This window comes from Diospyros lotus, chromosome 10 (assembly GCF_014633365.1).
Source record: "Diospyros lotus cultivar Yz01 chromosome 10, ASM1463336v1, whole genome shotgun sequence".
Lineage (NCBI taxonomy): Eukaryota > Viridiplantae > Streptophyta > Magnoliopsida > Ericales > Ebenaceae > Diospyros > Diospyros lotus.
The window spans coordinates 30656127-30682213 of NC_068347.1; the positions used below are offsets into that span (position 1 = coordinate 30656127).

A 26087-nucleotide genomic window follows, 5' to 3' on the forward strand; every position below is an offset into this window, starting at 1 on the left:
GATTCATTTTATATGGTAGATAAGAGACACTAGGACAACCTTTTTGTGGCATGATTAATGATCCTCTTGGAGTGCTTGTTGATAGATTTTCCCATCAACTACGTCGACAACTGGAATCTCTATCACTACTTATGTCTCATTTATCATTGCTAATGGTTATTAGGTATGGCCTGCAACGACATCATACCCATATTTGGCCCTTATCCAATACCACATGCTTGGTCCTCATAGGGTTTGGCATAGTGATCAACTAAGATGGTTGCAAGCTTTGGATGGGGTTATTGAAGCAATGCCTTTGTGTCCTATGGCATGGTTTAGGTATTCATTCGCACATCTTTATTTTTTGGCTAGCAATTAGAATTGGTCTTTTTACTTTTGATTGTATTAACTTATTTTTGTATAGATATTTTCTTTGTAAGAAGGCAGTGAAGAGGCACATCCATATTTTCTTTGACTACTCATATTATTGTCAAGTGATATCCTATTTTCAGTGTTTAAAGAAGTTTTGATGGCTTGTTATAGATGAAGCAAGGGTGTATTACGAATTACAACAAGATAGTGAAAAAAGCCCCTAGTTGGTTGCTAACCGTCTTGTTTTGCAAACAATGGTGTATTTTATATGAAGAGAACACAACAATTGTTGCTTATGGGAGCATGAGCGTTTCGTCTCCCAATTGGTGTATCAAATTCAATGTGTTGCTTAGGCACAATTGTCCATCATTTATTTCCCCCAGACATTTCAGAGTCAAGCATTGCAGCGTGTTTGGCAACTTCCAGTTAGCCACGCTACTACTTTGTTGTATTGCATCGTTTTATAACTAGGGGTTGACATCCCAAATGTCAACATTCTTGTAAAATGATAGTTTAATTCATGAGTATAATTTATGCACTCTAACCTATTATTTGGAAAGTAGTCAAATATTTTCATTACAAATATTAACATTCGTGCGAATGTAGCTTTAAATGTTTAGGGATATCAATGATTTAACGATTTTAAACATGTTTGTGTCCTTTTTGAGTATTTTCAAGTGAATAATTAGGTATTGATATCATAAATATTAATATTTATATAAAATACATTTAAGTACTTAAAGGAGATAAAGATTGGAAGTTCGTTTTTCCAATGTTAGTCTTTTGAACCTTATTTTGTCATATTTGGAGGAATGATCTTATTGGCCATTTTAATCTTTTTATTTTTTCATTTTAGTTGTATTGCTTGAGATATGCCATAACATACAGGTGTAGACGTTTTTGGTTTTTCTAATGAAATTTTTATTTATAAAAAAATACAAATTTAATAAATAAAATATTTTAATTGCAAAAAGTATATTTTTATCACCAAAATTTTCTTAAAATATACTTTTGAATGACGAAAAACAAAAAATGCCCATATAAATTATATTATATACCTAAAACTGTATTTAATACTTAAAAATAAATAAATATTTTAATTTATATATTTAATGCATAAAATATAAAATACATTTATGTCTTTTAATATGGAAGTATGAGTATAAGAGTATACAATATAAAAATTAAAAAGTAAATTTAAAAATATAAAGTTAATATGAAAGCATAATAATTCGTCTAACAGAGAACGAGCACGATAATCGAGGCATGGCAGGGGTAGTTCCGACATTTAACAACAGAGGAACCCACCGTCAGATCAGTAGACCAGGGACTTCTATGTAATTCTGCAATTCTCCTCTCGGGCATTCAAAGTGGGGAAGATAAAAAGTTCAACCAACGAGCGTCGAGCGGGCGGGGCCGCAAGCGAGCGAGAGAGAGAGAGCTCAGTTTTCAATCTCAGCATGGAACAGACATATTCACAGATGTATCTGTAGATATACGTATACACACACATATATACTTGAAGGTTACAAAGTCTTTCAAATTATCCAATCACTACAATCCTCCGATCTTCTTCTCCGAGAGGGAGAGACGTTTCGCGCCATGGTGGCTCAGGTGGAGAGACCCTCCAGTGACGACCTCGACGCCGGCGACTGCTTGGAGAAGACCAAGACCTTGATCGGCGCTCTCAATATCATCTCGCGTGACCTCCCTCTTCCCCGAGACGTCTACGACGCCGTAGTCTCTATCTACCGGGGCGACGATGCTGACTGCGGGGCCGACGCCGTTAACGGCGGCGGCGTTGGGGAATCTGGTGGCAATGCCGTCGAGAATGTTTCGGTGCGAATACTGATCTTTCAATTTTAATTTTCGTTCTGGTTGTCGGGAGCTTAGGGTTTTGGTTTGTTTTCGGATGTGTTTCGTTGTGTTTGATGCGTTTTAGCTTGCACTACTTCGTTCTGCTGTGGTTTGGATTTCTTTTCTTTTGAGAAAGAAAATTGAACCCATAAAGATTCTATTTTTGTTTTGTTTCTATCCGAAGATTAGACTCGACTACTCATAGTTAAATATTTTTTCAATTTCTTGGGCCGGTTATTTTCCCCTTCATTCTGCTCTGTCGAGACTGTAATTTCGTGTAAACAACAATGCATCATATTTTCTTTATGATCAATCCAATATGATTTTCATGTTGACTAGAAGGCATGAAATTCGTAGGAGCGTGAAATTTTCTTTAAATCATGGTTTTCTATTATTTTAGCCAAGCTCCTTCCCATCTGCAGGCTGTAGTCCTATAGATGGTTGCTCCCAGCTGAACTCTTGAAGAGAAATTATAATTCTCTGTGTTTAATCTTGTAAGACTTGCTACTTGTGTACATACTTTTCTGTTGAATTGTTTATTTGCCTAACGTTTGTTAAAATAAACAAGATAAAATTGTATCAAGATAAGGTTGAAATATGTTATTGATCAAGATGTAAAATGGTTAAGATAAGGCTGGGAAGCATTTAATTTTTTTTTTTTTTATCAAATTGTTTGTTAAATTTTTTAGAGTGTTAGAGTGCATTGGGGGATATATGAGTTATTTTTTCTTATTTGTAAGGTTCGAGATAAATTTATCATGGGGGAGGAAGAGATAAATTTATTTGAACAATCCCAAATAAAAAGTCACGTGATTTATTTTTTAAGGTCATCAGATAAATTTAACAAATACAATAAAAAGTATACTTTTGTCTAGAATGTTTTCCATATCCCACTTTTTCCTACCCATATCTTGGTTAACAAACATTAGGGTAGAGAACGATAGAGCTTAACTTGAAGAATTTTGTTTCAACTAGAGTAAATAAATACTGTAGGTACGGATGGAAATAATAGAAAACAATTGTTAGGGAATGAATTGACGCAATGTTGGGTTTAGGTAATGCTTGAAGGTTGGAGAACATGTGAAACATAGATGATAATGACAGCACAATGGTTCTGTATCTTGTGAAGGGGAATATCAATGATGGACGGTAGCAGTTCTCAATCAATTGCATGTTGATTTTATGAATGCTATGATTAAAATTCTATTCATGTTTGCCTTGATAAGATGATTAAACATCTTATAATACTTGTTGAAAATGAGCCTGAATAGTGGCTACTTTAGATGCCATCCCCGCATAACAATAAATTGAATTGGTAAAAAGTGAAGCAATTTTATGTGGTTTTATGTGCTTACACGATGGAGAATATGCATCTGTCACAACCCCAATGGTAGATTAGGCATAGGATATTACATTTGTTAGTTAGTGGTTGTACCTTGCTGCTTTGTTGGTTGTACCTTTACCTAGAAAGCCTATAAATGGGCTGCAATCTAGAGAACTCGGATGTTGAATGAATTGAATTCTAATTTTCCCTCTCAATTGTTTTGTTCTCCCTCTTGTTCTCCTCTGTCCTCCTCTATTCTTGTTGTCTCCCCTCATTTTTGTCTAATTCTTCCCCATACTCCTTTTCAATTTACCACCCAAACCCAAGGTTGTGACATTTGGTATCAGAGCGAGGCTTTCCTTGAAAACTGATTGAAGGCAATTTCAAGAAGCTACAATAGAGGCGATAGTCTCTTGCAAATTGGAAGCCACCCGTTTCTTGGAAGTGGATCGACATTGGCCAGAGCACTGACTCGCGGGTCGGATCTTGAATGCGAACCAAGGGGTTGATTCTGACTGTGAATTTCGATAAATTGTGTTCAAAATTGGAAGGCGAGGAAGAGCTAGTGAATCTCGGATGATAATTGAGGTTCAGAATTGAATGCAACACAGGGCGAGTGACTCTCAGAATTGCTCTAGGTCACTACATGTGACTGAGGAGAGAATGAAGGTGCAATCAGAAGCAGAGCCAATGTTCCTTGGCTGTGAGTCCGGCAATCTTGGCAGCAACGTAAGGCCAGGTGAATTCCAATGACCCTCGGCGAACTTGATCGGGTAGTTATTTGAGTAATTCCGTTGAATTCAAGAAGTTCAACGAAGAAGAATCGGACTTGAAGATTGGTCTCGGTGGCGATTTAGGTGGTTACTAGCAGTTGTACAATCCGATCTTAAAGGAGACTTAGGGAGCCAATTGATACTCGGCTGCTGCATTTTGGGTTAGGCGATTATTGGAGGCTGTTTCCGAATCGAAGATTAAGGAAGATTGTACAGAACAACGATTTCTGGAAGATTGGATTGATTTTTGAGGCTAATCATTTTAAGAGGTAGAATTTCGAAACTAATGAATCTAAGGATTTGAACTGAGAAGATGGGTATTGGATGAAGAAAACAACGGTTTGATTGTAATAAATTTATTGGGGATAAGAAACCTTTCAAGGAGAGGGGATTGTCACGACCCCAAGGGTAGATTAGGCATAGGATATTACATGTATTAGTTAGTGGTTGTACCTTATTGCTTTGTTGGTTGTACCTTTACCTAGAAAGCCTATAAATGGGCTGCAACCTAGAGAATTAGGATGTTGTTGAATGAATTGAATTCTAATTTTCCCTCTCAATTGTTCTGTTATCTCTCTCTCGTTCTCCTTTGATTATTGTTGTCTCCCGCCATTTCTGTCTAATTCTTTCCCATACTCTTTTTTAATTTACCATCCAAACCCTAGGAAAACCCTAGGTCGTGACATCTTTGCATTTATCTGCTTAATTGTTCTTTTTTCTTCTTTTTCATATTACCTCATGATCTACACATTTTACATAGTTGTCTTTGTAGTATGAGTTTATAAACCTTAGCTTGAAGCATTGTTTGTGAGTGGATGTGATGTCCTGTTTGTACTTGCTGAATTTAAATGATGAGTTGGTTATTTGGTTTTGTTGGTGGTTGCATCCTGTGTTTGTAGTTATTGGACCTTGGTTTTCATGGTCACCTTTTTTTGGTTTTATTTGATGTTCATAATGTTGAGGCTGTTGATAGAGGTTTCTTTGTTTTCTTTATTGATTATAAGTTAGATGAAGCCTTTGTTTGGGAGAAGGGTGGGGTAGAGGACGCGGCAGTACATAATAAAACGGAATATAAGTGTAAGGGAAGTTATGTAAAATTTATTACCCTCCCATTGTTTGGGAAGAATGAAATTTAAGTGAGCATAATATAATTATATTTTGTTTGTATGGAGAGTGGATGGAGATGAAATGGTAAAAGAGAGAAAAATAAAGTTACATCTATACCCCAGTTTCAAATAAATATACAAAAAATGTTATAGATGCCAAATCATTGAAATAATATATTAAAAAAATTAATATATATATATATATATATATACACGAGAATGAATATCCAATTGTTATAAATGTCTGTGTGCAACCTGTTACTTAACATTCAGTCTCCAAGAGCAACGTTAGATAAATCTAAAAGTAATTAGAAGATTCTTTAAATTATAAATAATATTTGGTATATTAATAAGGGTCGTATTGTAAAAATAATAAGAATTTTTAATTTTTTTCCTTCTCCCTTGCTTACATCTCAAATCAGGGTGTAAGAAAATAAGGGCATGGGAGAGGAAGGTAGGGTAGTATGTACCCTTCTTTTCCTCTTCCATTTGGTTATGAAACACTCTCACAAGTAACAGTGTCTCCCTCCCAAGGAGACATATTGGCTTTGATTGGGAGAGGTCAGGCCAGTGGGGTGGGGGACGAAATGGTACATAATGAAGCAAAATGAAAGGACAAGGAAATAAATTTAAATGTTGTTACCACATGTCAATTCATTAAAATTATATATATATATAAATTAAAGTGATAATATATACGTGTGAATGAAATATACAAAATTTGTTACAATTGTCTGTGCAAACCTGTTAATAGACATTAATTCTCCTAGAGCAACATTAAATTAATGTAAGGTTGGGTTTGGATATGGTCATTTCACACTATCATTTGGAATAATTTGAAATTCCAAACTCATTGTTTCGATGCACTTTTGTTGAAAACATTTGAATTTGGACCCAAAAAATAGAAGAATTTGAAACATAAGCATCTCAAATTACAAATTCAAATGACATCATTTGAAATTCCCCTATCCCAAAGCAACTTACAAATAATTATAAGAGTTATTTAAAAATCAAGGATAATATTGGGTTTTTACATAAAATAATAAGGGTAACATAGTGAAAACAATAAGAATTTTTAAGTTTCTTTTGTTCGCCCTCTTTACACCCCAAATTGGGGTGTAAGAAAAATAGGGCATCGGAGGGGAAGGGAGGTAGTATGTACCCTCCTCTCCCCCTCCATTCCATTAGTAAAGTCTGCCCCTAACAGCAGAAAGTCTCCCTTCCCCTGCCCCGTCATATCCTCCATCCAAAGAGATATATCGGCTTTGATTGGGAGAGGGTTGACCGGTGGGGTGGGGGATGGAATGGAACATAATGGAAGGATAAGGGATATGATGTAAATGTTGTTATTGTCCTCTTGTTTGGGAAGAATGAAACATAAATGAGTGTAATAGTACATTACTTTGTTTGGATCGAGTATGAAAGGGGATGGAATGGTAAAGTAATGAAGACAAATTTACACTTGTACCCTTCGCTTTCAAAATAAATTACGTGTAATAGTAATAATAAGGGTTAAATAGTAAAACAATACAAATATTTATTAACATGTTTCTATCAGGATGTAGTTCTTCTAATAAGGCGAATTCTCTCGCAATTCTGATTGAATTGTGTGGGAATTGGTAAGATAGAAGAACAGAAAGAATAAGAGGGCGAGGACGAGAGAGAGAAAGAGAGGGAGAATTAGAGAAGTTTGGAGGGAAAGAGCGATTCAATTATATTGCCAAAAAGATACTTCTCCTAGTGGCGAAGGTTGGTTATATACTTCCAGCCTTGGCGCCACTATTTGGGTTACATTTAAATTAAAACAGCCATGTGCTATAACTACCCATCTATTACTTATTATAGCTATACCCCTTGCCCTTCTACTATAGAATGTTCTTTATTTACATAATGGTCCCGAGACAATTCCCCCCCGCTAGAAGCATTACTTGTCCTTAAGTAATTTGTAGAAGTCCTGCTGCCTTCGGAAACTGTTTTAGGAGGTCGGGAAGGTATTCCCAAGTGTTGTTTTCAGGATGGAGAGTGGACCAGCGTATCGGGACCTCGGTTATAGGGGCTTGGTGCTTGTAGATTATTCTCTTGTCCACTATAGCGATGGGCTCTGGTTCTTGTGGAGCGGGTTGGGTTACGGATGGTAGGACGGAACTAACTATATTTGTGCCGAGTGAGGGTTTGAGGAGTGATACATGGAACACAGGATGGATGAGAGACCCCTCAGGCAGTTTGAGCCTACAAGCCACTTGGCCGACCTTGGCTAACACTTCGTAGGGTCCATAGAATTTGGGGCTCAGCTTAGTGATTGATCTGGGGGACATAGTCTTCAGCTGGGCTTGCCGTAGTTTCAAGTATACTAGGTCTCCGACTGCAAAAACTCTTTCACTCCTCTTTCTGTCCGCATATTGTTTCATTTTGTTCTGGGCATTGGCGAGCTCTTCTCTCAGAGTGTAATATCTGTTGTCGCTGAGCTAAATAGTCGTCCACCATAGCTACATGGTTGCATTTTCCACCCAGAACGAGGGTTGGTATCCATATAAAGCTTCAAACGGGGTCATCTTGAGTGAGGAGTGATAGGTAGTATTGTACCACCATTGAGCTAATGAAAACCATTTGTGCCACCCGATAGGATTTGTTAGGCACACACACCTTAAGTATGTCTCGTGACACTGGTTTGTCCTTTCGGTTTGATCGTTTGTTTCTGGATGATAAGAAGAGGACATGTGTAGTTGTGTTCCGAGAGACTTCATTAGTTCTTTCCACAAAATGCTAGTAAATACTTTATCTCTGTCTGACACTATCACCTGAGGCAACCCATGTAACTTGCCCACATGATCCAAAAAAACCCTAGCCATCTCCTGTGTTGTAAAGGGGTGAGATAAACCCAAGAAGTGGGCATATTTGGTCATGCGGTCCACCACTACTAACACACAATCCTTTCCTTCAGATTTTGGCATCCCTTCGATAAAATCCATACTGATATGAGTCCATGCTTGGTCAGGCATTGGTAAGGGTTGTAGTAAGCCTGGGGGGTGAATGTTTTCATGCTTACAACGATTACACGTGTCACAGCCCTTCACATACTCCATTACTTTTCTCCTTAAGCCTGGCCAAAAGAATAGTTGTCTGACCTTGCTGTGAGTGTTGTGTATTCTGGAATGACCTCCCATAGGAGAGTCATGTAATGCTTCTAAGATCCTTTGCTTGAGCGTTTCATTGTCTCCAATTATGATTCTATCCTTATATCTCAGCACTCCATTCTGCAAGGACTAACCTAGTTTGTTGTCAGGATTTAGGACCATTTGTTCCATCAAGTCCTTAATCCAATCTCCCAGTGTGTAGCTGGTCGTTACTTCCTGGAACCAATCCGGAGTAATTGCAGTGATGGCCGTTGAAGCTCTTTCCTCCACACACCGAGATAGAGCATCAGCTGCTTTATTCTCCTGACCTCACCAATATTGAATCACATAGTCGAGTCCCATCAACTTGGACATTCCCTTTCTCTGGAGGTGAGTGTGAAGCTTTTGTTGTAACAAAAACTTAAGTCTTAAGACTTTCATGGTCGGTTTTTATGATGAACTGCCCTCCTTCCAGGTAGTGTCGCCACTTCTCTATAGCTATTAGCACCACTAGGAGCTCTTTATCATACACATTGAGGCTTAAATGTTTAGCGGCTAAGGCCTAGCTAATGAAGGCCAATGGCCTGCTGCCTTGCGTTAAGACTGCCCCCACTCTGCTGTCACTAGCTTCAGTTTCTAAGACAAAGGGCTGGTTAAAATCAGGTAGGCTCGGAGTCGGTACCTTACTCATAGCAACTTTCAAATGTTCAAATGCCTCCTCCGCCTTCTCATTCCAATGGAATCCTTCTTTCTTTAGCAGCTCAGTTAGTGGTCTACTGAGGGTGCCACAGTCCTTGACAAATCGGCGGTAGTAGCCAGTGAGACCCAAGAATCCACAGAGAGCTTTCACATTAAGGGGCCTAGGCCAAGCAGTCATGGTGGCTATCTTCTGCAGATCTGTACTGACACCTGCCTCAGAAATGATATGGTCGAGATACTTCACATGTGATTGTGCAAACGCACATTTAGACTTCTTAATATACAACTTATTGAATCGGAGGACTCGTAGAGTAGCTCTTAAGTGCTCTAGGTGTGGCAAAAATGGGGTTGTATGTTAGAATGTCGTCAAAGAAAACCAGAATAAATTGACGTAAGTAAGGCTCAAATACTTGATTCATAAGGGCTTGGAAGGTGGTTGGAGCGTTAGTCAAATCGAAGGGCAGTACCAAGAATTCATAATGCCCTTGGTGGGTTCTAAATGTAGTTTTGTAGATATCATTGGGGTGCATTCTAATTTGGTGGTACCCGAATTGGAGGTCAAGTTTAGAGAAAACCTTGGCTCCATGCAGTTCATCTAATAGGTCTTTGATGATGGGTATTAGGAATTTATTTTTGATGGTGAGAGAGTTGAGTTGGCGGTAATCGATGCAAAACCACCGACTACCATCTTTCTTTTTTACCAATAACAAAGGAGAGGCATAAGGGCTGGTGCTTGGTTGTATAATAGAAGTACTGAGCATATCTTTGATCATGCGTTCAATTTCAGCCTTCTGTTTTGGGGGATATCTGTATGAACAGATATTGATTGGTTCTGCGTTGGTTTTGAGATTGATAGTGTAGTTTATGGGTCGTGGGGGTGGTAGAGACTTAGACTTCTCAAACAAGTCCTCAAATTCATCTAAGAGTAGATTAAGAGAGTCGAGTTGAGTTACCTCCCAAGGAGCTGTTGTGGTTTCCATTGAATGCAGCATAACTCCTTCATCTGCTGTGTATTCTTTCCCTTTCTATAGCCTATACCGAAAAAAGCTGGGCTATTTGCGTCCACTTTCTCTTGAGTAATTTGTGTAACTTTTTGCCTGAAATCATTTTACAAGTCCCTGCTTCTATACTGTCAGTTAGGGTCATCCTCTTACCCCCTTTCTCAAATGTTATCTCCATATTGTTAAAGTCAAAACAAATGGGGTTGACTTCCCACATCCAATTAACCCCTAAGACCATGTCACATCCACCCAACTTAAATAGGCGCAAATCAGCCTCAAAGTCTTCACCCTGCATCTTCCAACAAAACCCCACGCAAGCAGATTTACATAGAACTTTTTGGCCACTAGCTACTGTCACCGCCAAGGGCTGTGTCCCCGTGAGGTTGCATTTCAATCTCCTTGCTAACCCTTCGTCCAGGAAGCTATGAGTGCTTCCACTGTCAATCAAAATCATCAGACAGTTATCTCTCGCCTTCCCTTCCACCTTAATGATTTTGTTAGTCACCACTCCCCTTAAGGCATGCAGGGATATCTCCACCTTCCCATCTTCCCCTTCTTCTTCCACAACGTCCCCATCCTCTTCTTCTTCCACTTCTTCTGCCCCTTCTAGAAGCAACAACTGCCTTTTACATTGGTGCCCAGGTGTGTACTTGTCTCCACACCTGAAACAGAGGCCTGCCAATCGCCTCTGTTTTGTCAAATTTCCTTGTATCTGTTGGGGAGGCGTGGGTAAGGTTGGTAATAAGGCTGGTAATCCCTTGCTTCCAGATCCCACGGTTCCTCCATTCCTTCCCCATCCTTTGTTACTTGCTTGCAAGGGTGTCGCCCGCCATCCTCTATTTATGTATCCCTCTGTTTCTTGACCAAAGCCTCCACCATCAACTCTTGAAGTTTGGCACACTCCGCAGCTAGCTGAACAGTCTTGGGTCGAAACATTTTGACTGTTGGACAGACCTCTTCGTTCAAGCCGCTTATGAAGCTTGATACGAAGTATCCCTCAATTAAGGTGGGATTGGTGAGCAACATCAGAGCCTTCAACTCTTCAAATCTCTGTTGATAGGCCTGCACTGATCCGCCTTGCCTTAATTTGTTGAATTCTTCGACCATATCCAACATTCCCTTCTCTCCAAACCGTTCGCACAATCCTTCCACAAATTCTTCCCACGAATAGATTTCCCTTACTCCACTCCAACCTTGAAACCAGGCATCTCCTTCATCGTTCAGGTAGGCTGCCGCTCGCATAACTCTCTAAGCTTCGGTCACATTGTGCAAACTGAACACCCTCGCATAGCGCCTTGTCCACCACCTCGGATTATGACCATCAAACAATGTTATCTCCATCTTAGGCAAATGAGGACCATTCTGGTGTGATCCAAATCCATGGCCTTGCCGCTGAACTTCTAAATTCTCCTCCATCGCCTGTGGTCCACCTCCAATTTCGCCAATCCCTCCGATCGGCCAATACCGCTTGGTCCATCCATGCAGGATTGGCTCTGATCTGTCTCTCGTAGGAAACTCAGGTGAAATACGAGCCTGAGTTTGTCGAGTGAGCATCAGAACAAACTGTTGCATCTGATCTCTGAGGGCATGTCCTTGCTCCCTCATTTGTTCTTCCAATCTGGCTTCCTGCGATCTGCTCTCTTCGTGCCACACATTCCCTGCGCCATCAATTCGTCGATCCACTGATTTCTCCAACGACTCCATCCTACTCTGGATCTCGCCAATCGTTGTTGAAACCTGATGAAACTGCGACTCCATCTGTTTCATTCTGGTTCCGTCAGCCATTCCTTACTTGATTGTCCAAGATGATGCTCTAATACCAAATTGTCAGGATATAGTTCTGAAAAACTGAATCCTCTCGCAATTTTGATTGAATTGTGTGGGAATTGGTAAGATAGAATAACAGAAAGAATAAGAGGGCGAGGACGAGAGAGAGAAAGAGAGAGAGAATTAGAGAAGTTTGGAGGGAAAGAGCGATTCAATTATATTGCCAAAAAGATACTTCTCCTAGTGGCGAAGGTTGGTTATATACTTCCAGCCTTGGCGCCACAATTTGGGTTACATTTGAATTAAAACAGCCATGTGCTATAACTGCTCATCTATTACTTATTACAGCTATACCCCTTGCCCTTCTACTATAGAATGATCTTTATTTACATAATGGTCCTGTGACAGTTTGTTTTACCCACCCGATGCCACAAGTTGGGGTGTAAGGAAAATTGGTGTAGAGAAGGGAAGAGAAGGTACATTCCCCTTCCATTTCATTGTGAGACTTTCTCTCAAACAAGAGAAAAAACCTCCCTCCCTTATCCTCCCCATCTGAACCCACCATGCGAACAAGGGGTAACTGATATCAATAACCAGAGCTTCTCCTTGACATATGTACATACCAAATTAGAGCTCACCATCTATAATGTTTACTGTTGCATATGGATATGGTTGTGATATGTTCATGCTGAGTTAATTATGCCTCATTCACATATGTATTCTATATGTCTTTCCTTCTAATTTGGCTTCTGGAATTTGAGGTTTATGTTTTTGATGAAGGTTGGTTGTGGCATTGCAAAACAAGGAGACTTGATGATGAACCTTGGGGATGCCCTAAACAAGCACCGACCAAATTGTATGTCTGGTTCTCGATTGGCAGAATTAAGAGACACTCGTTTGCAGAGCCACATCCAGCAGCGTGTGACAGAACTTGAAGGTTACTGCTTCATGTGGAAAAATATTTTCCTGTACTCAATATTGTTTTCCAAATGCATGGATTAGTTTCTTCAGTGGCCACTCATTATCTATCCTGTTTCTACTTACAATTGTCTATTTGTACACTTATATGTATCTCACTTTTATCTATGGATTACAGCATTAGAGACCATAATGGTTTGATTGCATCTCTGCCGCATGTCCCTGTTATTTTTATTATCTTATCTTATTTTGCTTGTCTATGGTCAGTAACTAGTACCCCCTTTATTGTATTTGATTTTGATTTCTTTCTTTTTGGGGCATAATGCTAGCCCCCAAATTTTTCCCCTTGGTGGGGCCAATTTACCATGGACTGACAATTGTATCCCTTCCTCGAAACTATTTCCCCCTTCCCATTTCTATTGTTGCTGCATATTTAATAGCATGGTTTTGTCTCTTCAATCTTAACAGGTCACATGTGTAGACAGAAGCTGACTATTCTGTAATCAGTTTACCTACTTTCATGTTGAACCAATAAAGTTCAGTTTTATAATGTTGTCATTTACTTTGTGAAATCTTTTAGATAAGTAAAAATTTAACTTGTTGATTGCATGCAAGATTTTCTTTTTATTATCATCATAATAATGATTTCTTTGAAGTTGATTTCTGGGAGGATAATGAAGTAGATATTTAGAAGCATTTATGTCACTGTATTATTATAAGGAGATGATTGGCAAGCTAGAATCCATGTAGCTGACCCCGCCTAACACCTATGCTTAATGGTTTATTTTATACCATAATACATCATAATTACATATTTTTGTATTAATCCTGGTCCTCATTCACTTTTATAAGGATGAGGCAGCTGTGAAATTCTTTTACCGAGCTATTTGCATAGCAGAACAATTTTATGTTTGTACTTTTAGTTATCATCATATTTGGAGATTATTGTTATAGTTTGAAAGGTATTGTAGCAAGTGTGCATTTTTGTATCTTACACACTAAGAAGTATTAGTAGGGATATGGGTATGTGTAGGAAATTTCTGATTCTCACTTTTTCATATTCAGAATAACTTTACAAGGGGATTTTAAGGTTGATCCCAGAACCTCTATAAGGAAATTAACTACAAAGTCAACAAGCTTCTAAGGAAACTGTACAAAAAAGGAAAGGAAAGGAAACTGACAGAAAAGGAAACAATATCTATACAAAGAATATTTCTGCAATAGGAAATTGGAATCAAGGAGATGCTGCAGAATTTCCTACATCCAATCAACCTAATCGAGTAAATCTGCCAGCTATTGGAATGAGCTGGCAGAATATTTGAGTGGGTTGTTCTTTACTGTCAAATCTTCAGTTTTTTCAACAATATGCATATGGATACCGATACATGGAATCAAATTTGGAAATGAGGCTTAGTGATGTGCAGAAAATGAAAATTCAGAAACTACACAAATATGGCAAAGGAATTATATATGTATATATTGTTGCTAGCTGAATTTGTAAAAGTAATAAACTGCCAAGTTAAAAATACTACTTCAACATGAAAGAACCATTTGAGTTCATTTTTATCATATTAAAGAGACGCTCCTGGGAGGAGAGTTGATGAAATGGAACAATTAATCAAAAAAAGAGGTAGAGGCAGACCTAAGAAGACTTTGAGGGAGACATTAAAGTTTGATATGAAGTATATGGATCTCAATAAAGATATGACAAAAGATAGAAATACATGAAAGTCTAGAATTCACGTAGCCGACCCCACATAGTGGGATAAAGGCTGGATATGTTGTTGTTGTAAACAATAATATTTTTCCTCTGAAAAATAGATAAATTCACAAGTCAAAAAGATCATACTTCAATACATAATTACTAAAAATATAAATAAATACCCAATATCTGAAGACCTCACAAAAAGAATATGATTCTTTACCTTCATCTTTTAAGTAGACTCAATTTCAAACAAGGCTTTCCCATCAGATGCTGTGTATTATATGTATTTTCATATGCTATACACTGGTGAGCATGTCATATGTTGGGTATGCTGCCAGATATCCCCTGGATATGGTACAACATTGTCTATGCTTGAGATCTTATACATCATACATCATTTTGTCTAGCAGCTTCATGGTTTACACATTGCATACGCTAGCATGTATATTTTCACTGTCAGTTTTAAGAGCATTTCCAAAATTTCGGAACTCTTCATTTTCTTGGAGGGGAAACTTTTCATATTGATATTTTATGTTGTCCCCTATATCTCCTGGAATACTGTGTATTTGAGTGCCTGAATGCAAATAGGTATTAATCTGCTTTCTTTGATCTCATTGGTAGTTCATTTTCCCTGGGCCATATCAGTAGCCACTCTAGATATTTATGTTTGTGGTTCTTTTCATTCTTTTCTAAAACAATGTTGCTACTCTAGATATTTATGTTTGGTTTCAAATGTTTGCCTGGATTCTGGCTTATTCAAGTCTTCTTTGCCTTCAACTTAATTTTTCTAGCCCCATGTGGAATTTACTTATCTAGAAACCAGCTAATCAGTAAATAAGTATTTGCATGTGGTGTCTACCATAATCATTTTATAATTTATCTTATTTGAGGTGTTTCATGTAGAATTGCCTTCAAGCAGAGGCGAGGACATGCAGTCAAAGTGCTTGCTTGAACTCTATGGACTGAAGGTAGATTTGATTTTGTACTTAAATCAGTATTTTGTTTATGGATTTCTTGCACATGACTTTATCATACACGTCAGCAATTATCTGAATCAATGAAAGATAGATTTGTACTTTTCCCTGGGTGGTTGGTTAAAGCAATTGTTCCCCCCCTGCCAAACCAGTTTGATTTCTATTACATACCTACCTTATGATTTTTTTTTTTTTTTACTGTTACTTTTCTACACATGCACATGAGAGAATCTGATTTATTTTAATTAACAAGTTATATTTGGTTGTACTGATTCTGATTTACTGTAAAATTTTCCTTTTGTCGAATAAATTTGAAATGCAAGATACCACCATGTGTATGTTTCTTATATGAATCCAAGTATGCACCTTTGGTTTGTATCTTTTATATAATTTGTTTTTCCTGATATGTTGATTCTATATTTCATGTTACCTAGGATAACACAACTCATGTCCTTATTGATGTATTTTCTTTTGTCCTGTCAGCTTGCAGAGTTGCAGAGAAAGGTTCGCTATGATGTGAGTTCAGAGTACTGGCTCCGTCTACACTGTGCATATCCTGACAAGCAATTGTTTGATTGGGGCATGATGCGGTTGCGTCGTCCTCTATATGGTGTTGGAGATGCTTTTGCGATGGAAGCTGATGATAACCTGAAGAAAAAGCGTGATGCTGAGGTTATTTTTGGTTTATCTTGATCTTCAGAATTTTACATTATTTTAGGGGATCTAATCTACACAGTATGAAACTTTAGTTTGTGAATGTGCCATCTGCAAAAGTGGAGCTTCACTTGTTCAACAGCGTGAGATGCACTCTTTGGTTTATTGACAATCTCTTAACTTTGATAGAAGATAAATTTATCCAATTTAATATCTGAAATATTGTTAGAAACCCGAGAAGATTACTGATTACTGCATATATTATTTGATTGATATGTATCATTTTATAGTGATTTGATTGTATTTGTATTTGTTTCTTTTCTTGTAAATATTTCCTAAGCTAGATTAGGAAACTATCTAGTAATTAGACTTTAGGAAACTGCCTATGCAAGTGAATAGGCTGTGTATATATTTTTTCTTGTACCTTTGAATGAAAGTATGATTGGATTTCTTCATCTTCTTGACAAATATAATTTCATTGATTGAAAAAAAAAAAAAAAAAGGATGATTACAAACGAGAGTTCTACCTGTAAACTTTTCCTTTGAGGTTCAACTGTTTGTAAGCTTAAAGATGGTATCTGAAATTTAAAGAAATAGGTTATGGACCATCTTATCCAACAGTTTCTCTATTCATTTGTGAGAAGCATATATTCGTTCAAGTACAGTACTGATCTCATGAAGTGCCTTTATTGCAGAGACTATCAAGGTTAGAAGAGGAGGAAAAGAATCTTGTTGAGACTAGGAAGAGGAAATTTTTTGCAGACTTGCTTAATGCAGCACGTGAACTCCAATTGCAAGTACAAGCAGCTCAGAAACGCCGGAAACAAAGGAATGATGCTGTTCAGGCAAGCTGCTTCTTTTTTTTTTTTTTTTTTCTGTTCTGCTTTCTTTAAATTTGTCATGCATAGATAAAATTGAAAATAACAAGGGAGGTGAGATAGGAATTGCAATTCAATATTATATGGGATATAGATGCAGGGAATAGATTTGGAAGTTTTTAAAATGACATGGGAGCTTGTGGTAGGAATTACACTTCAATTATGTATAGAACATGGGAAATTTGTAAAAAGCAGTAGATAATTTTAAAATAACATGAGATCATTTGCTTCATTTTAAAATAACATGAGATCATTTGGAAATTTGCAAAAAGCAGTAAATACTTTTGTATAACCTTTGATATAGTTATTATTATTTTATTTTTTTGTGGTGTTTGGGATGCAAACTTGGTTGGCAATGGAAACTTGAAACCCAAAGGATGCAACAGAAACAGGAATACAATTTTTAGTATGAAGAAAGGAAAAGTGCTCAAGCAATAAAAAAGACTGAAATTTATGAGAAACATTATTCGAGTGAGCTTTGGAGAAGCTTATCCCTAGATTTTTATTTAAAAGATGAGGAGCACATAGCACTATTTCCTACATTTTAAGTGAAACCCAGTGAAAGTGTGTCCTCCATTGCAAAAAGGTGTATCCTGTGAATCAGTTTGTTTGACTTTGTCAAGACTGTTTCTTTTCTTAAAAAATGTGAACAGAAATTCATATATTGTTTTTCTTTATTCTTTTTAGTATATTACTTGTAAGGATGAAATTTGCTAAAGCCTAGCCTTTTTTGATACATTATATTGAAGTATAAGTACAAATTAATCAGAAACTACAGTTTGATTTTAACCCTTGTTTTAGGAAAACATGACAAGTTTCTCTGCTTTTTGTCTTAATTTGTATTTGCTAGACTTTTAATCTCAATTCTGTGTTTGGTATTTATTTGTACGTGTGAGAATCTTAATAGTATTTGGATTTTGCGCATTTCCTCTGATGGTTGTAACTTATTTCAAAAGAGATCTTATCAAAAACACTTTGGAAGAGCTCCGTGTTTGTTGTAGTTGGTTCATTTGTAATTTTATTGATTAAACCAGGTAGTTCCATAATTTGTGCTGCCAGAATTCACTCCAATCTTTCACACTTTTTGCAGGCGTGGCATGGAAGACAAAGGCAACGTGCTACACGGGCTGAGAAGTTGAGGTTTCAAGCCCTGAAAGCTGATGATCAGGAAGCTTACATGAAAATGGTGGAGGAGAGTAAGAATGAACGGTTGACCATGCTCCTAGGGAAAACTAATGATCTCCTAGTTCGCCTGGGAGCTGCTGTCCAACGTCAAAAAGATGCTGAACATGATGGAATCGGACCCTTGAAAGACTCAGATGCTGACTTGCCTGATTTGTCTGCTTCAAAGAGTGGAACTCCTGGGGATTCCCTTCCTGAGGAAGATGCTGACTTGGTTGACACTGAATCCAGCCTCCGTGTTAAGACAGGGGATCTACTTGAAGGCCAGCGACAGTATAACTCAGTTATTCATTCAATTCAGGAAAAGGTGAAGAAGGAAGTCTTAATTTCAATTGCCTGCATTATGTTATTTATGCCTGCTATGTTTCTTTTGCATTTGAAATTCATAGTTATTTATAATAGGCACTCCAAGTTTTATGTACCTCATTGCTCTGCTTAAGAAGTTCGATAAAAGATTGCTGAAGAAGGATAGAAATCTTGCTTTGCTAGATCTCTTGTGACATTGGCCTAATAAGTTGATCCAACCTGGTTGAAATTATTTGAAGAAAATTTCTTATTTCTGTCCATAGAAGGATGTTTCATATATACTGTGGTCCTGGTTAATTATTATTTTCTGCATAAAGTACCACGCAGTCTGAGGGAGGTGCTATAATCAATGTGGGTCCACATCCCTTAATTCAAGGATGAGCTTAGCAGTTGCATTCATACACATTCTAACATTTGGTGTTGTGATGAACATCCCTTTCAAGTTTTATGCAACTTTTTATATTGTTGCAAAAACTATTTGATTTTAGAAGTATAGAATCTAATGAAATATACTTTATAGGTAATAGAGCAACCTTCCATGCTTCAAGGTGGAGAACTGAGGCCCTACCAGTTGGAAGGGCTACAGTGGATGCTGTCTTTATTCAATAACAATCTGAATGGAATCTTGGCAGATGAAATGGGGTTAGGCAAGACAATCCAAACGATTTCCTTGATTGCTTATCTCGTGGAAAACAAGGGTGTCACTGGGCCTCACTTGATTATAGCCCCAAAGGCTGTACTACCAAATTGGGTTAATGAGTTCTCAACCTGGGCTCCTAGGTATGCACAAAGATGTTCTGGAGACTTCCTTACCTTATCTTTCTCAGCATTGCATGTGTGTTATATGTGTAAGGTACCCACCAGAACAAAATGCTCATTTTGGTATATATGGATATTCTTGTAACAGTATTGTTGCAGTGCTCTATGATGGGCGTCTAGATGAAAGAAAGGTAATAAGGGAAGAATATTCAGGAGAGGGAAAATTCAATGTCCTCATCACACACTATGATCTTATTATGAGAGACAAGGCATTTTTGAAGAAAATACATTGGTACTACATGATTGTTGATGAAGGACACAGGTTAAAGAATCATGAATGTGCTCTTGCAAGGACTATTGTTTCAGGGTATGCTACAAAGCTCCTTATTTCACCAATTTGTATGGAATGCTTAGTTTCTAGGATCATTCACTCTTGTAGTTAAGCAACTTATACTTGTTCTTTCTGTCTAGGTGAATCTCCTGCATGCTTATGGCATCTTTTTATGGCCATGTGTCTTTTTCAAAAGGCATTCTTATCTTTTTGATTCTCTCCTCTATGAACTACTTGTTTTCCTCCGTTTTTGACTTCTGAAGAAAATTTTGGTCTTTTGTTTCTTGTACAACTAAAAAGTGATTTTATGTCACAGGAAGGACTTTGTATAGTGGCTATAGTCCCAGTTTGGCTAACTTGCAAGATGCTTATTAATGCATAACAGATAGTTTTGCATGTTGTCTTGGCATTCAAGAGACGGTTGTTAACTTAGAGTGCATTAGAAAACTGAATATTGCTACTGATCTGTTGTCCAGCCTATGTGTAGACAAGTAGTGTTCAATCTGGCATAATCCAGTTCATATTGAGCCCTGTACAGTTCATCATACAACTACATGAAAATCATACAATTTATTGTGACCTCTATCAAGAAAACCATAACTGGTTTCTCTTGTCCTCTCCTTTTAAGTTGCTCCTTCCTTTGTCGTTAACTATTTGCGTACTTGAGGGCTGACTGTCATATATAGAATCAATTATTTCCATCAGGCTTTTACTTTAAGCACTGACCAACAGCAACAACAATCACAAGCCTTAATCCCACCAGTTGGAGTCAGCTGAATTTCTAGACCTCCTAGGTTCCAACCATGTTTAAGCATTTTCCACTAAGTTTTGTTTAGTCCTCTTTCTCTTTCGTTACAAACTTCCTCTATTTCATCCTCTCACTTGGCAGGTATGTCTATAGCCGCCTTCTTACATGGCCAAACCATTTGAATCTTGTCTCCTACATCTTATCTCCAGTAGCTACCACTCCAACCTTCTTACATATAATCTCATTTCTTATTTTGTCTTTTTTGTACGATCACATTCCTGTCATAACAATTACCTCTCAGGTACATTTGTATTTTGCACATCTTGTCTCTTTGCTGCCCAACATTTTTGAATTACTTGAAAATTTTGAATATTGTAAGGGACTAATGAGATTCATTCAACCTTTTGCCAAATCTATATTTATATTTCACATATGGAAATCAATATCGTGTGAATGTTGAGTTAAATTTTCAACATCGTATCAAGCTTTAGTCCCATTAAGTGAGATTGGTTATATGAATTCTAGCCCACTAATTATTTATGGTCCTATCTTTTGTGAGGCCCTCATAACTCATATCATAGTTTCTAGTTTTCAACCAAGTTTTTTCTTTGTCTTTTTGTTCCTCTTTATCTAATGACTTATTCCATTCCAATCTTATTAGGGATAACCTCATTTCACACATCTTAGTCATATTATTAGGGATAACCTCATTTCCGAACTATCTTAGTCATATTTCACGCATCTTATCTTCAATAAAAGCCATTCCAATCTTTTTAGGGATAACTTCATTTTTAATTGTCATTTCTTGTATGGATGCACATCCATCGTAACATCTTCATTTCCATTACACTCATATTTTGAATTAATTTGTGCTTTATTGCCCAACATTTTGTACCATATAACTAGTCTAGTTGTATAGCAGTCCAATAAAATAAAATGTTCCTTCTAGTTTTAGTGGAATTTTATTATCGCATAAAGTGCCAAACACACTTTTCTATTTTAACTATCACTATCCAGACTTAGTTATATGGCTAACATTCTCATTCATCTCTCAAGTCTTTTTGAATGATCGATCTAAGATATCTAAATTGATGTTTATTGGGAAAAAATTGTGATTTGATATTGTCCACTGTTGAATTTGTGTATAATTGCTGGTTCAATCAGATAGGTTGTTCACAGCAATAAAACATATTTATGACATATATTGTAATATTAGGTGGAAAATTGTATCAGATAGTGAAATTATAATCTTGCTTTCAATATGTGTCACTGGAGAGAGGTTTCAGTAAAAGGGACCGTGTTGCAGTTGACATGCATTTCAAACACTGCCGCTGTGCTTCTCTCCGTCTTTGACCTGGTCCTCCTAGTAGTCTTTTCTTCTCGTGGGACCTTTCCACTTTAATTGATAGGCTTGAATTTCACAACCTATTTAATGTGCAAAATTTTCCTTCATCCTCAAATATATTGTTTTAACAGACCAAATCCAACTGTAGTGTGCTCATTGATGAAGCAACTGTTAACTGTTCCCGAAGGAAACAAGGTGGTAAAGTCATGTAAACAATTGTCTTTGAGTAAAGCTCACGTCATTTATATGGATTAGTCTATTATTTTTTATTTTCATTTGATCTCTTTTATGGCAGTGTTTTTAATAGGAATTGGTGCAAAGGTAACCTGGGAAAAGGAATAGAAATGCCTTTTTCTTCTTCCTACTCTATGTTTATTTTTCTTATTCATTTATATGGATTATTCTTTTTTCTTATTCTCTTTTGTGTTCTTGAAATTTCTTGTCTTGCTCACTGTCTCTTGTATGAGTAGGGTGTGTTTCTGTTCCTGCATGTTCTTTCAACGCATCATGTAAGTTTTGAATATTGAGTTAGATTGGGCTGTCTAATGGAACTCATTTTGCATGCAGCTACCGGATACGCCGCAGGCTTCTATTAACTGGCACTCCTATACAGAATAGTTTGCAGGAGTTATGGTCCTTACTCAATTTTCTCCTTCCTACCATTTTTAACTCTGTCGAGAATTTCGAGGATTGGTTTAATGCACCCTTTGCCGATCGATGTGATGTTTCCCTGACAGATGAAGAAGAACTATTGATCATTCGTCGTCTGCACCAAGTAACTTTTGGCTTCAGTTGTCTTTTCTGATTCTTTTCTGATCTTCTTTTTAATGTATTATCTAAATTCCCAGGTTATAAGGCCATTTATATTGAGGAGGAAGAAAGATGAGGTGGAGAAGTACCTTCCTGGGAAAACACAGGTCATATTAAAATGTGATATGTCCGCATGGCAGAAAGTATACTATCAGCAAGTCACAGATCTAGGGAGGGTTGGACTGGGAACTGGTGCGTTGCTTCCCTTCCTCCATGCTTGTGCCTTCTGTTGCTTATGCCTTCTGTGTCGTCTCCTGAAGGGCTTATCATATAACTTGTAGGCCATTTGTAGTCACCATTAAGTTTCCCATTGCATGTCTGTAGTCATGTATGGCCTCATTGTTGAACTTTCTTTGGATCTAGTTTCTGCATTGGGCTGTTTCCCTCTCTAGCTCTCTGTGCATGTTTGTCTGTCTGATGTGCTATCAGTGAGAGTAACTTTCAACTGCTTGATTTTTTCTGCAATCTTCAAATTTTCTTCTTTTTTTTTTTTCTCCTTTTTTTCTTAGTTTTGAGATTATGAGGGTGAGCCTTGGTAACACTGGTAAGATTGCTTCTTTGTGATTACAGTCATGGATTCATGTTATGGTAAGGTTGCTTCTTGTGATCAGAATCATGGGTTCATGGTGCAGAAATAGCCTTCTTGCCAAAATGCAGGGGGAAGGTTGTATACAAATAAGACCCTCCCTAACCCTTGCAAAGCAGGGGGCCTTGTGTGCTGGGGAGCCCTTTTTTTATGTTGTGATTATACTCATGCTTTACGACCACTTCTATAAGTTTATTAATTGATTTTCTGAAAGAGGCGAAGTTGCCATCTCTTGATTAATATGAGTAATTTGCAGGATCTGGGAAGTCCAAGAGTCTACAAAACCTGTCAATGCAGCTCAGGAAGTGTTGTAATCACCCTTACCTATTTGTGGGAGAATATAATATGTGGCGCAAGGAAGAGATTATTAGAGCATCGGGGAAATTTGAGCTACTTGATCGTTTGCTACCAAAACTCCGCAGAGCAGGACACAGAGTCCTCCTTTTTTCACAAATGACCCGTCTGATGGACATTCTTGAAATTTATTTGCAGCTTCATGATTTCAAATATCTTAGACTTGATGGCTCAACAAAAACTGAGGAAAGAGGAACTCTACTAAAGCAATTCAATGCTCCTGATTCTCCTTACTTCATGTTCCTTTTGAGCACTCGTGCTGGGGGACTTGGTCTGAATTTACAAACAGCAGATACCGTGATCATTTTTGACAGTGACTGGAACCCCCAAATGGATCAACAGGCAGAAGATAGGGCACATCGTATTGGACAAAAGAAGGAAGTTAGAGTTTTTGTTTTGGTTAGTGTTGGATCAATTGAGGAGGTAATTTTGGAGCGTGCAAAACAGAAGATGGGTATTGATGCTAAGGTCATCCAGGCAGGGCTGTTCAACACAACCTCCACAGGTTTGTCATTATAGATGATGTTCCTGCTATGATTTTGCTATGTTTATTTCCTTGTTATTTTCTGCTTCAGACTGTATTTTATAGTTGACGAAGTAGAAAGAATGTTGTGTGAAATATGATATTCTGCTTCTGGAACTTGCTGGTAAGTCTTGATGGATAGATACCAAATTGCATCTTGTCTTTTTACTTTTTGTTTATTTTTTTTTCTTCTTCTTTCTTTTTCTTTTGACATATTTTTCAAGGTAATTTTTTTAGGTCTTAGATCTTGTGGTTCTTGGCCTGTGAGAGTCATTTTGCTTCTTGTTCTATAGAAATTTCTTTTCTCTCTCACATGCTCTGGTGCCAGATGCACAGACCACCCAGAAAAAGGAAAAAAGAAGGGAAGAAAACCCTCTCTTTGCCCCAGAATGCAAATCACTTCTTGTCGTACTAATAATTGAAGAGGATTGAGGTCTTTCAAATTTGTTTATTATGCAGCCCAGGACCGAAGAGAGATGCTGGAGGAGATCATGCGAAGAGGTACAAGCTCACTTGGGACTGATGTACCAAGTGAAAGGGAAATTAACCGTCTTGGAGCACGTTCTGATGAGGAGTTCTGGCTGTTTGAGAAAATGGACGAGGAGAGAAGGCGGCAGGAGAATTACAGATCTCGTCTTATGGAAGAACATGAGGTACCAGATTGGGCATATACTGCACCAGAAAATAAGGAAGGCAAAGGCAAAGGGTTTGATCATGAGATCAGCAAGCTCACTGGAAAGAGAAGAAGAAAAGAGGTGGTTTATGTGGATACACTTAGTGATTTACAGTGGATGAAGGCCGTGGAGAACGGTGAGGACGTAGCAAAGCATTCTTCCAGAGGAAAAAGGAGGGAGCATCTTCCTACCACAGGCAGTGACATTGTGAGTTATAGTGCAGGGGAGGAGAGGAAAGTATCAGAAGTGAAGAGCGAAAACATGTCCATGGCAAGCGAGGGAACCAGCGAAGATACTGCCAGTTTGAACTTGAGGAGGTCCAGAAGTGAGATGGAATATCCCCAGAAAACACAATATCAGGGCATTGAGGGCAGTGGCTATATGTTGAACTGGAAGCCTTATAAACGGAAAAGATCAAGCTTAGCATCCTGAAAAGTGCTGAATCTAGGGCTAGAGATGAATTGCTAACAACACGGGACTTGGATAGAAGTGTGTTTGAAGTAGCGTGGTGAAAACACTGATGTATAGCCTGGCTTGTTATAACTTGAGCAACTCAAACTCATTCTCCGGCGCTTTGCTTCTTCAGTGCTCCTGGTTGCAGCTATTCCATGTTCTTCCTACACTTGTCCATTGATTGGCTGCCCTCAGCAGTTGTTATATGTCTTTGCATGATAGTTGGAATGTAAAGCTGTTACATTTATGAAATGGAGCTGTATTTGCCTCCAAATTCATGATTTGCTAGAGCTAACATAAAATAATCATATAGAATTTGTTTTACCTAATTTGCATGGGCTGTGCCATACTCACACAACACCTTGATTGTGGGATTTGGTTGATGGCAACAATTTGATTGCTCTAGCTATTGGTTGTTCTGCTTTGCATGGAACTTAAAGTGATTGCCTAATGCTTCAATAATAGAGCTTAAAGGTGGAAGAGTTTGATAGTGTTGTCTCTAGTAACTTCTTGGGGGGGTTTATTTGCAGGCATTGAATGGGTGAGGTTTATCGTGCAGACCAAATTCTCTTTGACATTATGCAGCAAAAATAAATAAATAAGATCTCGTCATCCTGGTTTTTCTTGTTGTTTAGTATCATTTATTAATTACTAATAAGTATCCATGGATGGAGGGGAGTTAAACATTATTGCTAAATTAATTGTTCACGGGTCATGTGAACCCCAAGGACAACCACAAAGCTCCTAAGCTTCGTTGCAAGTTTCCAGTATCCTGGCACAGTTATGGACTTATGAGATTATAACTACAATCATCACATAACTAATGTCTCGAGTTTCAATTATGTTGTAAAGGCTGGACGTATTAGAAGAGAAAATCTTTAATATGCAAAGCTATT

At 37.7% G+C, this 26087-nt stretch overlaps 1 protein-coding gene across 1 annotated transcript; it reads left to right on the forward strand.

The window, feature by feature from the left end:
* The first annotated feature begins 1739 nt into the window (after window positions 1–1739).
* Window positions 1740–25676, forward strand: LOC127811520 (probable ATP-dependent DNA helicase CHR12). The gene is made up of 12 exons (XM_052351451.1): window positions 1740–2190; window positions 12772–12928; window positions 15518–15582; window positions 16072–16260; window positions 16938–17087; window positions 18211–18609; window positions 19129–19388; window positions 19516–19734; window positions 22359–22566; window positions 22640–22793; window positions 23444–24046; window positions 24524–25676. The coding sequence occupies exons 1-12, from the start codon at window positions 1954–1956 to the stop codon at window positions 25168–25170; spliced, it is 3288 nt and encodes a 1095-aa protein (XP_052207411.1). The 5' UTR covers window positions 1740–1953; the 3' UTR covers window positions 25171–25676.
* The last annotated feature ends 411 nt before the right edge of the window (window positions 25677–26087 follow it).

Coding starts and splice junctions, on each gene's coding strand:
- LOC127811520 (XM_052351451.1), top strand. CDS start 1,954: ATGGTGGCTCAGGTGGAGAGACCCTCCAGTGACGACCTCGACGCCGGC. Junction 18,610..19,128: donor TTCATTCAATTCAGGAAAAG/GTGAAGAAGGAA, acceptor TATACTTTATAG/GTAATAGAGCAACCTTCCAT. Junction 24,047..24,523: donor GTTCAACACAACCTCCACAG/GTTTGTCATTAT, acceptor TTTATTATGCAG/CCCAGGACCGAAGAGAGATG.